Source organism: Vicugna pacos, chromosome 8 (assembly GCF_048564905.1).
Source record: "Vicugna pacos chromosome 8, VicPac4, whole genome shotgun sequence".
Lineage (NCBI taxonomy): Eukaryota > Metazoa > Chordata > Mammalia > Artiodactyla > Camelidae > Vicugna > Vicugna pacos.
Genome location: NC_132994.1, coordinates 3,747,100 through 3,759,956, shown reverse-complemented (window position 1 = coordinate 3,759,956; position 12,857 = coordinate 3,747,100). Strand labels below are relative to the sequence as shown.

Sequence of the window (12,857 nt, the reverse complement as noted above, 5' to 3'; positions counted from 1 at the left end):
CAATTCTCTTGACAGCACAAAAGACAATCTTGGATAATGAAACATGGACATGAATAACTAATTCAAAAAAGTGCTTCAGAAGACTCATTCCAAACGTGAAGTTTCAGGAATATCTTTCCAATCTATTTCGCTTATATTTTCCTTATTTTGTATGCAGGAGACTGATATGATTTTTTTAACTAGATAAGTCTAAAAAGCTCTAATATGAAACAAAAATTATAAATGATAAGAAAGCATGGGCAGGGGTCCTTCCCTTACAGTGGCACCTAAAAGAAAAATGTATCCTACAATTGGTGTCATTGACTCAGTGAAACATAGTATCATATGCTTTAACTTTTAAAGCAGATTTCTGTCTTCAAAGATTATTGAGAACCACTGCTCTACTTATTTCTATTTTTGAATCCTTAATTTACAACTTTAATTTTCCTTAATCCATTACTTCATATTTATATTAAATTTACATAGAATAAGCATATATGCAATGTGTATGTATATATTTATATATATAAAATTCAGAAACTCCTAGAAGACATGTTCAATTTTTTTTAACTGGTAAGTGTACATAATTAAAAGTTCAGTAGGCACTGCTTTATAGGCACTGCAGTGGTCCGTATGATACATGTTGTATGAAAATAGCATTATTCAATATTTCCCCACTTGGTGGCACCAAAAATTTTAAATGTCTACATAAATATTTGTGCCTAGAGATTTCTTTCTTTCTTTTTTAATCAAAAAGGTAGCAGATACCCTATCGATTTAAGCTGAAAACAACAGGCAAGAGAATGTGTTGTTCGGCACTCTTCTCCTAAAATCGAGGGCCCCATTTATCTGGCTATTCCTTAAGACCTGGTACAGTGGATACGATCTTGGTAAAATTTAAATAATCAACTAGTGTCTAAACTAAACAATAACATACCTAAGAAATTCACACTCAGTTGACACATACATTTCAAAAATTTCTCTAGTCTCATTACTCATAGTTACAGGTTCTATAACAGACATGACTTAACCTTTAGCAATTAATTCTTTGTAGTCAGGGTCAAAGTTCTCTTAATTATTAAACTTCCCACTTTGGGTACATTAATCAAAATTAAACCTCTTCTGCTTCCCATGAATACCTATACCCTCATCCGTGTTTCACCAAGAAAAGCCCAATTCTCCAGCTTTTCCATAACAAGCTAGGAGAAAACCTTACATTCACAAGCAAAATAACCAGTGCTGTTTGTTGACTACCCATCTGTAACAAAACCACCTACCAATAAACAGTGGATTTTCAATGTCTTTTTTAATAAAGTCTGCATAAGTTTTACTGGCCCATTTTACAGATGGGGAAGCCAGCATTCAGAAGTTAGACGTCACATAAAGACCCACACTCATGACTAGCCCTCAGCTCTGCAGATCATGCTACCCCCTTACACAGGACTTTCCCTATCCTACCTGGGTAGCAACGCTGGCGAGGCTGTGGTCTGGTAGCAAAACATTCTCCCACTGAGTTCTGAGCATATTTTGTAGTGCAAATGATGGTTATCTGTCTACCTACACACCCCAAATTAACTACCACCCACCCAACTGTGAACGTCTCTTTAACTTACTTATCTTTTCATAATCCACATTCTCACCGATCATGATGCAACTGCTGTTAAAATCTGGTTTCCTTTCAGTGCAAGAGGAGAGAGGTGGGGTCTAAAGCTTGAACTATATAAAACTGAATATTCAACATTTTGAGCTACTAGTGACTATATACGGAGTGGCCGATAGATTCCAAGACTTGGTGAATTGTTTAATTAAATCCTCACAACCTTATTAAATACTATTCCCATTTTAGAGATGAGTAAATCTAGATGGTAAAGTAGTTCAAGGGACCCATGGGCTTAAGAGGGATCTACATTTAAGCCTCTCCACCGAGGATCGTAATTTTACTGTTTATGCTACGTTAGGAAACGCGTCATATAACGCCTACGTATTTTGACCTGGTATGCTGTGACAGTGGACCCTCTGCCCTGGTCTGAGGCCCTAAGGGGCCCCTCCCTACCTATTCAGCGTCTCTTCCATGTCTTTCTGGTTCACGTCAAAAGGTCCTCTAATTGTTTTATCAACGTCCGTCAGCCTAGCCTTCTCCATGCGAGAAAAGTAAAGCTCTTCTAAAGACACCTTAACTAAGTCAGCATGAGTATTATATTTGGATTAATTGATTGCTTAAAAGATAATCTTCACAGTTTCAATCTGAATATAAAGTATTACATTAGTTTGAAATACTCATCTTTACAATAATATTGTTCCCACAGGGAAGTCCTTGCTCAAAGGGTTTTAATAATTTCACACATTTTCCCCACTCCTACTTATCACCCCCATGGCTTTTTTTAATTCAGACCCACCAAAGTAATACTGTTAAAATGTTGGTCAGATCCTATTACTTTTCCACTTAAAACTTTCTAGTGGCTTCTAATCTCCGTCAGAATAAAATTCAAACTCCTAACCAAGGTCTATAAGGTGCTCTATATAAAACATGCCCTCTGGCTACTTCTCATCCCAGCCTCGGCCATCCCCCCCTCCTTGGTAACTGAGCTCCAGCCGGGCTGGCGTTGCCTCTCTGCCACTGTCTGAATACATCGCCCAGGTGCCGACCCCAGGACTCCTGCACTTACCCTCTCCCCGATGGCTGCCTGGCCCTTCACTCCAGTCAGGTCTCTTCTCAAAGGTTAGAGAAGCTACTGCTGACCTGACATTGGGATCAGCCTCCACCACTGTCTGTCCCCTTCTGCAGCTGCCCCGTGTCCGCATATTCATGGCATCCAGTACGCGACGGGGTTGGGGGGGCAATTCTCCACAGGTCCCTTATTTCTGCACAACTTGCCAGCCGGGCACTAACTGCCCTTCACCCGGCACTGTCTTTTCAAGAATGTTTGCGCAGCTAATGGCCTCGGGAGACAAAGACAGCGTCCTCCTCTGGAGCAAGGGTAGGTAGGTTTATTGTCCATTATAAAGACTCAGCTTCCCTAAACGTTTGCAAGGCTCCTCTGCATGTGACAGTCTCACTTGGTGCGACATGGGACTCAGGAAACCAGACAATGCTGGCCGTGAGGCTACTGCTATTGCTGTGACTGGGACAAAGTTCTCTGTCTCTGGCCCAGAAGACTTGCATCTTTGACCAACATCCATGAAAATGTAGCAGGCTAGAAGCAGGGTAAAATCCCAGATCCTTCACAGTTCTCGGTGATGACCTTACATATTGGTTTCCTCTTTTTCCATTTATTTTTCCTGAGTAATCTTTCACTGACTGTTCTATACTCATTTCTCTGTAGTTTTCAAAGCACTTCTACAGAAAGTATCAGTTGACCTTCAAAAATTCCTAAGAGGCATTTTTTTATTCCCATTTAATGTGGAAGACACTGACCGAGGAATGTTGAAAGACAAACCCAAGATCAGCGTAACAAATCAGTCACAAAATAGCAATTCGAGTCCGGATCCAACTCTTAATGTGTCATTAACTAGTGAATGTTTCTTAAAAGACAATTCATGTGCTGTACATATATTCTGTGAGATGGAAGGATAATTACCCACTGATATATGCCTTGTGTAGTAATACATGAAAAAAGCAAAAATGGCAATGAGTAATAAAACTGAGAACCGAAAAGATACTGAAATGCATGTATTTTAGACTTTTATTATACATTGTGACACTTGAATGATTGTGTAACAAAACTGATTCTGCTATCACACTAACAGCTCATTTCTTTTATGTCTAAAGGAAGACATGTTGGAACAATATCCAAAAATGTTTCCTTTAAAACCAGTATTTTCCATGTTTGCAAGAATCAAGAATGCTCTAAAGATTAACTCCTTTCATCTGAAAAAGATACCATATAATTTAAAGCTTCCTGCATAACTCTCTTTTGGGAAGCAGGTAAGAAGCATTTATTACTGGCTTTTCCTCTACAGTTTAAGCAAAAAAATCTCAAAAAGCAGCCGGTACACAAGTTTGTCAGGCTACTATAATTCACATCGTACCATTCCCAGAAAGACTAAAAAAAAAAAAAAATCAAAGTCTTGGAGAGTATAAGATTAGATTCTTTATACTAGAGAAAAATCAAGTTATGTAAAATATCTGATTTTTAAAGTTCTATATCCCCAAACAGGACAAACCTACCAACGGATATTGATCTATGGTTCAGAGTTCCATCTAATATGCTTATAAATCACTACATCTACTACTGCATAGTATATAACCACTTCAAAGTTCGTAAGTTATAGAATTTGTTTCTAAATATTAAATTTCACAGATACAAATAAAATGATTATGACTAAGTAGTTAAAAATTTACCCTCCTCTTCAGTAAAGAAAACCCAAGAAAAATGAAGCACTAAAATATTAAAAGAGGAAAACAGCTAAACTAAATACATAAATAAAGCAAAAAAAATGCTTCAAGTAATTCTTTAGTTTTAACTCAACTATCACTATTACACTTACTGTGTAAGTTATAGCTGCCAACATTCCAATCAAGGTCAGAGAACTAATGGAAAATGACAAGGCAGCTAAGCCATCTGCAAAGGAAGAAAAACACTGTTAAAAAGGCTTAGCTATTCAAACATCTATTTCAACACATCAATATGAACATAAAAACTGAGTTTCTTACACATTTTGAAGGAATAAACCCAATGGATTACCTTGTTCCTTAAAGCGCTAACTCCAAGTGGAAATGAGTTTTTAAAGAGCTCTTTGTTAAAGATCCTTCAGACTAAGATTTTCTTTCCTTTACCTTATAAAATTAAAGAGGGAAATTACTAATTACTGAGCCTAGAAAAAAATTCCACAGAATATTAGATGCCCCAAAGTTGGCAAAAAACCTCCTGGCCTTTCTCCATGGCAGACCTTGAGAGACGACATGATAGGAATCCCACTGACCTTGACTCTTCCCTCTACCCTCAATCTTGATATTTCTGGTTCCTTTGTTCTTAATTTTCAAATAGGTTTTTAAAATATAGCCTAAAACTGAAATCTTAAAGAGTTTATTTCACTCTTTAACTTGAAAGGAGCTAGCATGCTCCAGGGAAAACTAGCTAGCAGGGAAAAAAAAACAGCAAACAAATAGAAAATAGATCCAAACATAATACTAAATCAGGGAAACTGTGCTAACACTGAGATTTAGGAAACTACTCACAGGAAAGCCAGTGAGTGAGGCGTGAGAGTGACAGTTTCAGCTAAGCATACCAGAGAATGCAGAAAGACTATGCAAATCTGAAAATTCTTAAATGGGAGTAAACACTAATTTTTCTAGTTTTAATACAGGTCTTATTGGACCTGTACTGATCTAGTTTAAATGCAGGTCCTGTGGAACCAAATATAATTTTGATTAATTTAATGCGTCAATATCAATCTTCTCATGAATAATAATAATGAAATTAGAATGATCTAGATTCTTAAAACTCACATCTCCATTTTAAAACTTGACACTTAAAAAGAGCATATTATTAACAAGCTACGCAAAGCAAATTTTTAAGACTTAATTTTTTTTAACTATAATATTACATTTTATCAAATCAAAGACACTGATACTGTTACCTTCTTCATCTTACTAAATATCAACAAGAAGTATTCATTCGACTAGGAGAGTTCTGGCATTTGGCTGATAGCAACTTTAAGGTAATCCCACTTATAAAATGTATCACCAAATCAGAGAGATGAAAACGTGTAAAAATGTGCACCTGAGAACTGATGAAATGAGTATTCTGCTAACGTCCTTAGCCACTCAAAAAACTTAATATTACTATTAGTGATAAGCAAAATGTACCCTAAAATGTGGTGTTTAAGATTTGAGATTTTTTTAAAAATGTGAACCCTAAAGGGAATGAAATGACAGCAATTACAATAATGCCACCTATACAGTCACTGACTCAAATTATACTGATACTCAAAGACTAGCAAAGCCCAGAGGATAATGTTTAGGGCAGAAGACTGGTTACTCAAGAGGCCTGAAGGAGTTAACTGCAGGAAAAGAAGCAATTTACTTCTCAGTGATGGGATCAGGTGCATAAATCCTGACAATTCAGCATCAGTCGATGCCAGGCCTGCTATCCTGGTTCTTGCTGGTATCAGCAAGATATTAATGGACCACAATTTGCAAGATGAAATCTTAAGTGGAAAGCAAGAAAATTAAGAAGTTGTACAGCAAAGACTCCAAGACTTAATTTAATCATTGCTTAATATTGTATCTGAGTAAACAGGAAAAAAAAAAGGCTCATCAACGAACATTCAGTACCTGTTAAAAGGAATAAATGGAAAAGCAATAAAAATTTTCAGCACAATGTTTATAAGTCTTCTAGGTTTCTTTGAAAATAAAGTTACTATGCTCAAATGCACATGACATTCTGAGTAATAAGGTGCACATTCTTATTTGATATCAGTTACTAGTGCCAAGTATACTTTTCAATGACTATGCTACTCTCTTAAGCTAACTTCCTAAATCTGCTTTTTCCTCCCTCTGAAAACCTAGGTCACGCTGATTAGGTAGAGGAAAACTTCTAGCAAAGCAATTCCAAGATCTTTGATAAGGCAAATTTATAATAAAATATTATTTCATCCACACAAAACCTGTGTAACTTATATTCCATGAAAAGATTACTTAATCATGATCAAACAGCAATATAGGGTTCTCTCAGTTAAAAACTAAAAATAAAAATAAGTATCTGGCACCTTTAACATACCATTCTGTATTATCCTAAGTGAATGAATGACCACATAGAAATTGTAAGACTTTTATTGCTAAAATACTTTGAGGGTTACATTTTCTTTTCAATATGGTAATTTTACAAAGTCAAGAGGCAAGCCATGTAATAGCTAGATGGCTCGAAGTGTGCCTCAGTAACAAAAGCTCCTAATTGGTCTAGTATCCTTTTAACCACAAGTTAAAAGAATCGTGAAGTTAAGTCTTAACAGTGTAAAAATAGACTGTTTCTCAAAAAAGTTGCAAAGGTCATGAAATATGAATTATTATGAATTTTTGTTAAAAGAATACTTACGACTACTTCCAAGCTCTTCAAACAGGAACTTCACCTTTTCCCACTCCGTAGAATTTTTGTTATTGGGAACATTCAATGGAACAAAAGCACTACAAAGGAGAAAATAACTCTGTTTAACGGTTTTAAAGACAAAAGGTCAAATAAAAGGAAATGGCCTCAAACTCAATTTTTAGTACTTTTTTAAAACAAAGATCAACTTTTCCCCCCAAAAGAATAAGCAAATCAGATGTGCACCATGTACAGAGGGGTGTGAGAAGTTTCTTATCTATGCGTTTACTACATCACAGATTTGTTTAAATAGTTCAATTACTGTACTCAGTATAATAGTTTCCTTTGTAATCCTGTGTATTTTATTTTTCGCACTTAAAACCATTTTGAGAAGGAGACACAGGCTCAAGATTGTCAGAAAGGCCATGGCTATCTCTTCATCACGTCAGTAGAACAGAATATAAATATAAGTAATGATTTCAGTATGTTTATGTGCATAAAAAAGAACAGAAAGGAAATACACAAGAATTAACAGTAAATATCTCATTGTAGAATCAGGGGTGATTTTCACTTTCTTCTTAGTATTTTTCTGTATCTTTCAAGATTCTGTCCAATACATATAATGAAAGCAAGTAGTTTCTATTTATTTTTCAATCCACAGCTCAGAAAGGAAGAGAAAGAAAGCCAGGAAGGAAGGAAGGAAGAAACGAAGGAAAGAAGAAAAGAAAAAAGGGAGGGAGAGAGGGAAAGAAAAACAGACAGAAGGACAGAAAGTCACTTTATCATCTAGGTCAGAAATAACAAAAGAAGAGATTAAGGTAAAGGGCGGGGTATATCCCTTGGATCATATGTGTGGAGAATCAAACAGGAACGTGACAAGTAACCCTAACACCACCTCCTTTCCAACCTAAGTGTAACTGTAAGCAGAGTGGTAAGATGTATCCTCTTCTGTAAAGAGGAAATACTGAATGAGTTCAGCCATGTATTACAGTACCGGCTCTGACAATGTGTGCTAGTAAAACAAAGTAACTATTCTAAATCTTTAAATTATAAAAACCTTCACTCCTTGGTACTACTGATTCTTTCTATTCTTATTCTTATTTAAACTTCTAACTACCTGCACTGACATCAGTTTACTACACTCTTCTCAATCTTGGAGACTTACTTCTCACTTTCTTTTAGAGAGAAAAGTGATCGCTCACAAGGATAGAGCAATAAATGCAAAAAGTTCATTATCCGTTGCCCTGGCTATAAAATCCAAAACAATTAAATAAAAGCAGTAAGGGGGAATCAAACAACAAAAAAATAATTCTTGCAATATTGCACTTCTGTAATGGTACTAACTTATATATTAGCATTTGAACAAAAATATAAATCAAGAAAAAACTATCCATATATAATATTCCTCTATTTTAACTGACCAGTGTTTTTAGTTTCTTATATTTATACATATTTTAATATATTTTTGTATTTTATGTATATTTTACACAAATAATATATTTAAAAGTGTATTTTATATATAATTTATATATATGTAATTTTGTATTATATATGTATATATAATACATAGTGAAACATATATTTTGGACTTGTTAGTTGGGAAGAACCACTTCTGTGAATATGGGGGAAAATGTTTATGTTGTACAAAATATCACCTAGAGTACTATTAAAATAGCAATAAGTATTAAAAATATCTAGAATCAGCGTTCAGACTTAGAACATTCAGCTTCTTAACCAGTTTCAGCTCATCGAAGGATCCACCCTGCAGAAGAAGAAAATTAACTCTCGCCCTTGATGACACTTTCATGGTCAAATCGCTGAGCCGCGCTCCTTAGCAGCTGAAATATTTAACAAAGAATAACACTAGGGGAAACTTTACATGACCCCAAACACTTTAAAAAAAAAAAAGGTTAAATGGCCCAAACTAGTGTCAGAATGACGTTAGGAAAACACTTCTTTTGAAGAGCCCAGCGGGGCGCTAACACCTCAGCACTACTGCCTCAGGCGGGAGCAGAAGCACAAACCCAAAGCGGATTCCTCGGCCACCCTGCTGCCAGGACGGTGTGATCCCAGCGACAGACAGAAAGCATCTTCTCATAAACTAAGAGTACCATCCACAGGCAGGATTCAAAAGAGTCACAACGAAGTATGTCTGTACATCCCGAGCAATAATATTCAAAACGTTTAACCACCAGGGTGTCAAAGGCAGTAACCAAACAACACAGACGCAGGCCTTCATCTGGAGGACCCTGTGAACCAGGCTCTCCCCTGGAACAGGCCGAGGTCGGGCAAGACGAGGGCAGAGCAGCTACTGCCTGATGGCATCTCAGCCTTGGAAGGACCAGAGCGGGCACCGCAATGTTCGCTGGCCGTACACCGGCCCCGCAGACAAAGACCAGACGGAGAAAGGAGCACCTGCCACCGGATGTAGAGGCCCCTTCGGTCAGATGGGCCTGGAACACAGACACGCCCATTCTGCTGTGGCAGCCGCTAATGCAATCATTAGGCATTTATTACATGGTGACAATCCCAAAGTGACCAAGAGTAGGGTGCAATGAGATTTGTGTGGTAGGAAGGTACAAATAATTTCTTAATCTCCATCCCTCGCAAAAGAACAAATACAGAGAAACTCAGCTCTCAAAGACACACATTCCTAGATCCACATATGAATCAGAAACCCCTAAGATTACGAGGTTACAGCTAGCCCAATGTCCCTTATACCCTTAACAACAGTAAGACTGAAAAACTGCTCAGTTAAAATATTGTACACGCGACCTGACTCAGGAAATTGGCTTCATATGCAGTATCTCTCCAGGAAGAGACAAAGGAAGACTCATGCATTTCATTATGAAATTGAAACGATGAATTCATAAGAAATGAAAATAAGATTTTCTCCTCCTACACTCAATCACAGAGTCAGATTTATCTAATCTAATTTAGCTAATCTGTTTCTTCCTCTCTGCTCTCTGCAGCCACTGCAGTTCAGACCCTCACCTCTCACCTGAATGCCTGTGGTGGTAAAGTAATGCAGCTCCCGGTCTGAAGTTCACATTTCACTTCCCTGACCAACTCCTCCAAATGCCCCTTTCAACACATCCTTTCCACTGCTGCAACTCACACAAACTCATGCCTGTTTACTTTCATGCCTTCACACACAAATACATACACGTCTTCACTGTCTTTCAACTGCCCAGCAGTTTAAAACTCAAAATTTCTTAAATACTGTATATAAGACCTAGAGTCAACCTATGTGGTCTGTCACTTATCAACACAAACACTTGAAATGCATTATACTTTTTTTTTTGGTATTGAGGGAGAGAGGATTTAAATCCACATTATACTTTTTATATCATTCTTTAAATATTCCACACTGACTTTAGCAACTCAGTTTCTGTATGGTATGGACTCAGTTGTGTCCCCTCCCCTCAAATTAACATGCTGAAGCCCTAACCCCCAGTGTGAATGGTATTTGGATACAGGGCCTTTCAGGAAGGTAATTAGGGTTAAATGAGGACCTATGGGTCAAGCTCTGATCCAGTGGGAACACAGGGGAGCTCTCTCTCCCCACTGCCAGCGGTGGGGAAAGGCCAAGGGAAGGCTCAGGGAGAAGGCGACCATCTATAAGTCAAGAAGACAGCTCTCACCAGAAACCAAATTTGTTGTCGCCCTGATCAAGACTTTAAGCCTCCAGAACTGTGAAGAAGTAAGGGTCCACTGTTTAAGCTCCCAGACAGAGGTTTTCACTAAGGTTAGCCCAAGAAGACTAATACAGATTTTGGTACCACAAAGTGGGCTGCTACTTTGTAATGAACATCTGAAAATGTGAATGTGATTTCGGAACCCAGTGACAGGGAGGGGCCTGAAGAATTCTGACGTTCCATGCCAGAGAAAACCGAAGTTGCCTTGAAGGGACTTGATAAAAAATGTGGAGGTTAAAGGCAATCCAGGGTAGGACTCAGTGAGAAAAGAGGAGAGTTACAGAGAAAGCCTCCGTCATCTCAGAGAATACACCCCTCACCGCGAATAGAATGCTGGTAGAAATATGGACACGGAAGGTCATTCTGGGGAGATCTGCGATGGAATTGAGGAAAGTGCTAATGGAAACTGAAAGAAAGGAGATCCTTATTATAAAGTGACAGAGAACTTGGCTGAATTCTTTTGTAGTGTTTTATGGAAGGCAGAACTTGTAAGAGATAAAACTGGGTATTTCGCTGAGGAGAATTCTAAGCAAAGTGTTGGAAGGAGCAGGTTGGTCATTCCTTACCATTTACAGTAAAATGTGAGAGGAGAGAGATAAGTTAAGAAAAAGGAACCTGCCTATCCAGATTGCAAAAAAAATGAGAGAGCAGGTTCTAAGAATGTGGCTGAACAACACCTGACACGGAGCTTAGGGTAGGAGGGACCGCGGATTTCGGCAGCAATCTCTGCAGGAGACAGGAAAGAGATGGGAAGACACCAGCAGGGACTGCAGGGAACAGAGGTGAGACAAAGTAAAGGAAGGCTAGGAGACTTCTGGGATTCTACAGGATGGGCTAGGATGACAGAGCAGAAGCACGAGGCCTGTTAGGAAGTGGCTGCAATAACCCAGGCAAGACATGGTGGTTTCAGGATAAACTTCAGGATCCCTTCTGTCTGAGAAAAGATACTCCAGATTCTGTAAAGATTTGTGGTTTTACTGATGGTTCTCCATCATGTTCTAAATCAGGAGCTGTCAAACCACTGACTGCCTATGTTTGTAAATAGAGTTTTATTGGAACTCTGTAATGTCCTTTGGTTTCTGAATTGTCTATGACAACTTCAGAGCTATAGGAAGAAAGTTGAGCAATGCCACATGGACCCCTAACCTAAAACAGTATCTACCCTCTAAGAAAAGTTGGCTGATCCGTTCTAGATCATTTAGGTTTACAGCTAGGGGGTCCTGACATTAACAAAGCAAATTCACCTAACTGGATCTGGCTTAATTTAAAAAGCCCAAAAAGACTTCAAAATCTACATATTTAAGAGCTAAAATAAATAGCAAAACCACTAAAAACTGTCATTTCAATAAGTACTCTTTTTCCTGACACATCAAGACAGGGAACTAAAAATAATGCCTTAACTATAGAACATTTGGGTTCTAAGAACTCCTAGAACCACAAAAAGCTACTGACCAATTTTATTCCTACCAAAAACTCTATTTATCAAATACATTTTTTATTTATTGAAAATTCTGATCAAATTATAAACAGAAACTTGAAAAAGCTTATTAGTACCTCATCTATTTCCTAACATATAAAATAATCAAGATCTACTTTAACAAAGATAAATGTTTCCCATTAACAAGGACACGTTTTCCAAAGAGAAAATTTTAAGCATAAAAACGTGTGCAAAACTGTATTGATATTAGTAGATTAAAACCGAAGGAAGCAGCATTAAGAAAGTAACTCAGTGATTAAGATTAATTCAATGATTTAAAGACTGATGCATCAAATCTGAAAAAAATGTACAGACAAGGATTTTCATCAAAGCATTCTTTATAAAAATAGAAAAACTGCAAACATTATAATACAAATGTCCAAGGGTCACCACTAGAAGATCAGCCCAATGAACTGTCGTATCCTAAGAAGCGAATGCGGTGCAAACAAAATTGATGGGTCTGCATTTACCAACCTCAAGAGATGCCTGCAATATGTTAAACAGTAGATTACCAAGAATTACATAAAGTCTAATCACACTTGTGTAAACCTACAACATGGAGGGCGCATGGCGGGAGGGGCACTCTGCATGATTTGAGCACATAAAAAGGATCGAGATACAGCAATGCAGACCAAAAGGTCAATGATGGACCTATTCCTTTTGCTGATATAAAAGGTA

The 12,857-nt window shown here is 37.5% G+C and overlaps 1 protein-coding gene across 1 annotated transcript in view; it reads right to left on the bottom strand.

Annotated features, from left to right (window-relative positions):
- The window catches only part of LMBRD1 (LMBR1 domain containing 1), a 109,123-nt gene that overhangs the window by 60,829 nt on the left and 35,437 nt on the right, over positions 1 to 12,857 (bottom strand). The window contains exons 6-7 of the mRNA XM_072965488.1: positions 7,017 to 7,105; positions 4,468 to 4,541 (exon numbers count right to left, since the gene is read on the bottom strand). Of these exons, the coding sequence (XP_072821589.1) occupies positions 4,468 to 4,541; positions 7,017 to 7,105 (163 nt within the window). The remainder of the gene's footprint in view (positions 1 to 4,467; positions 4,542 to 7,016; positions 7,106 to 12,857) is intronic.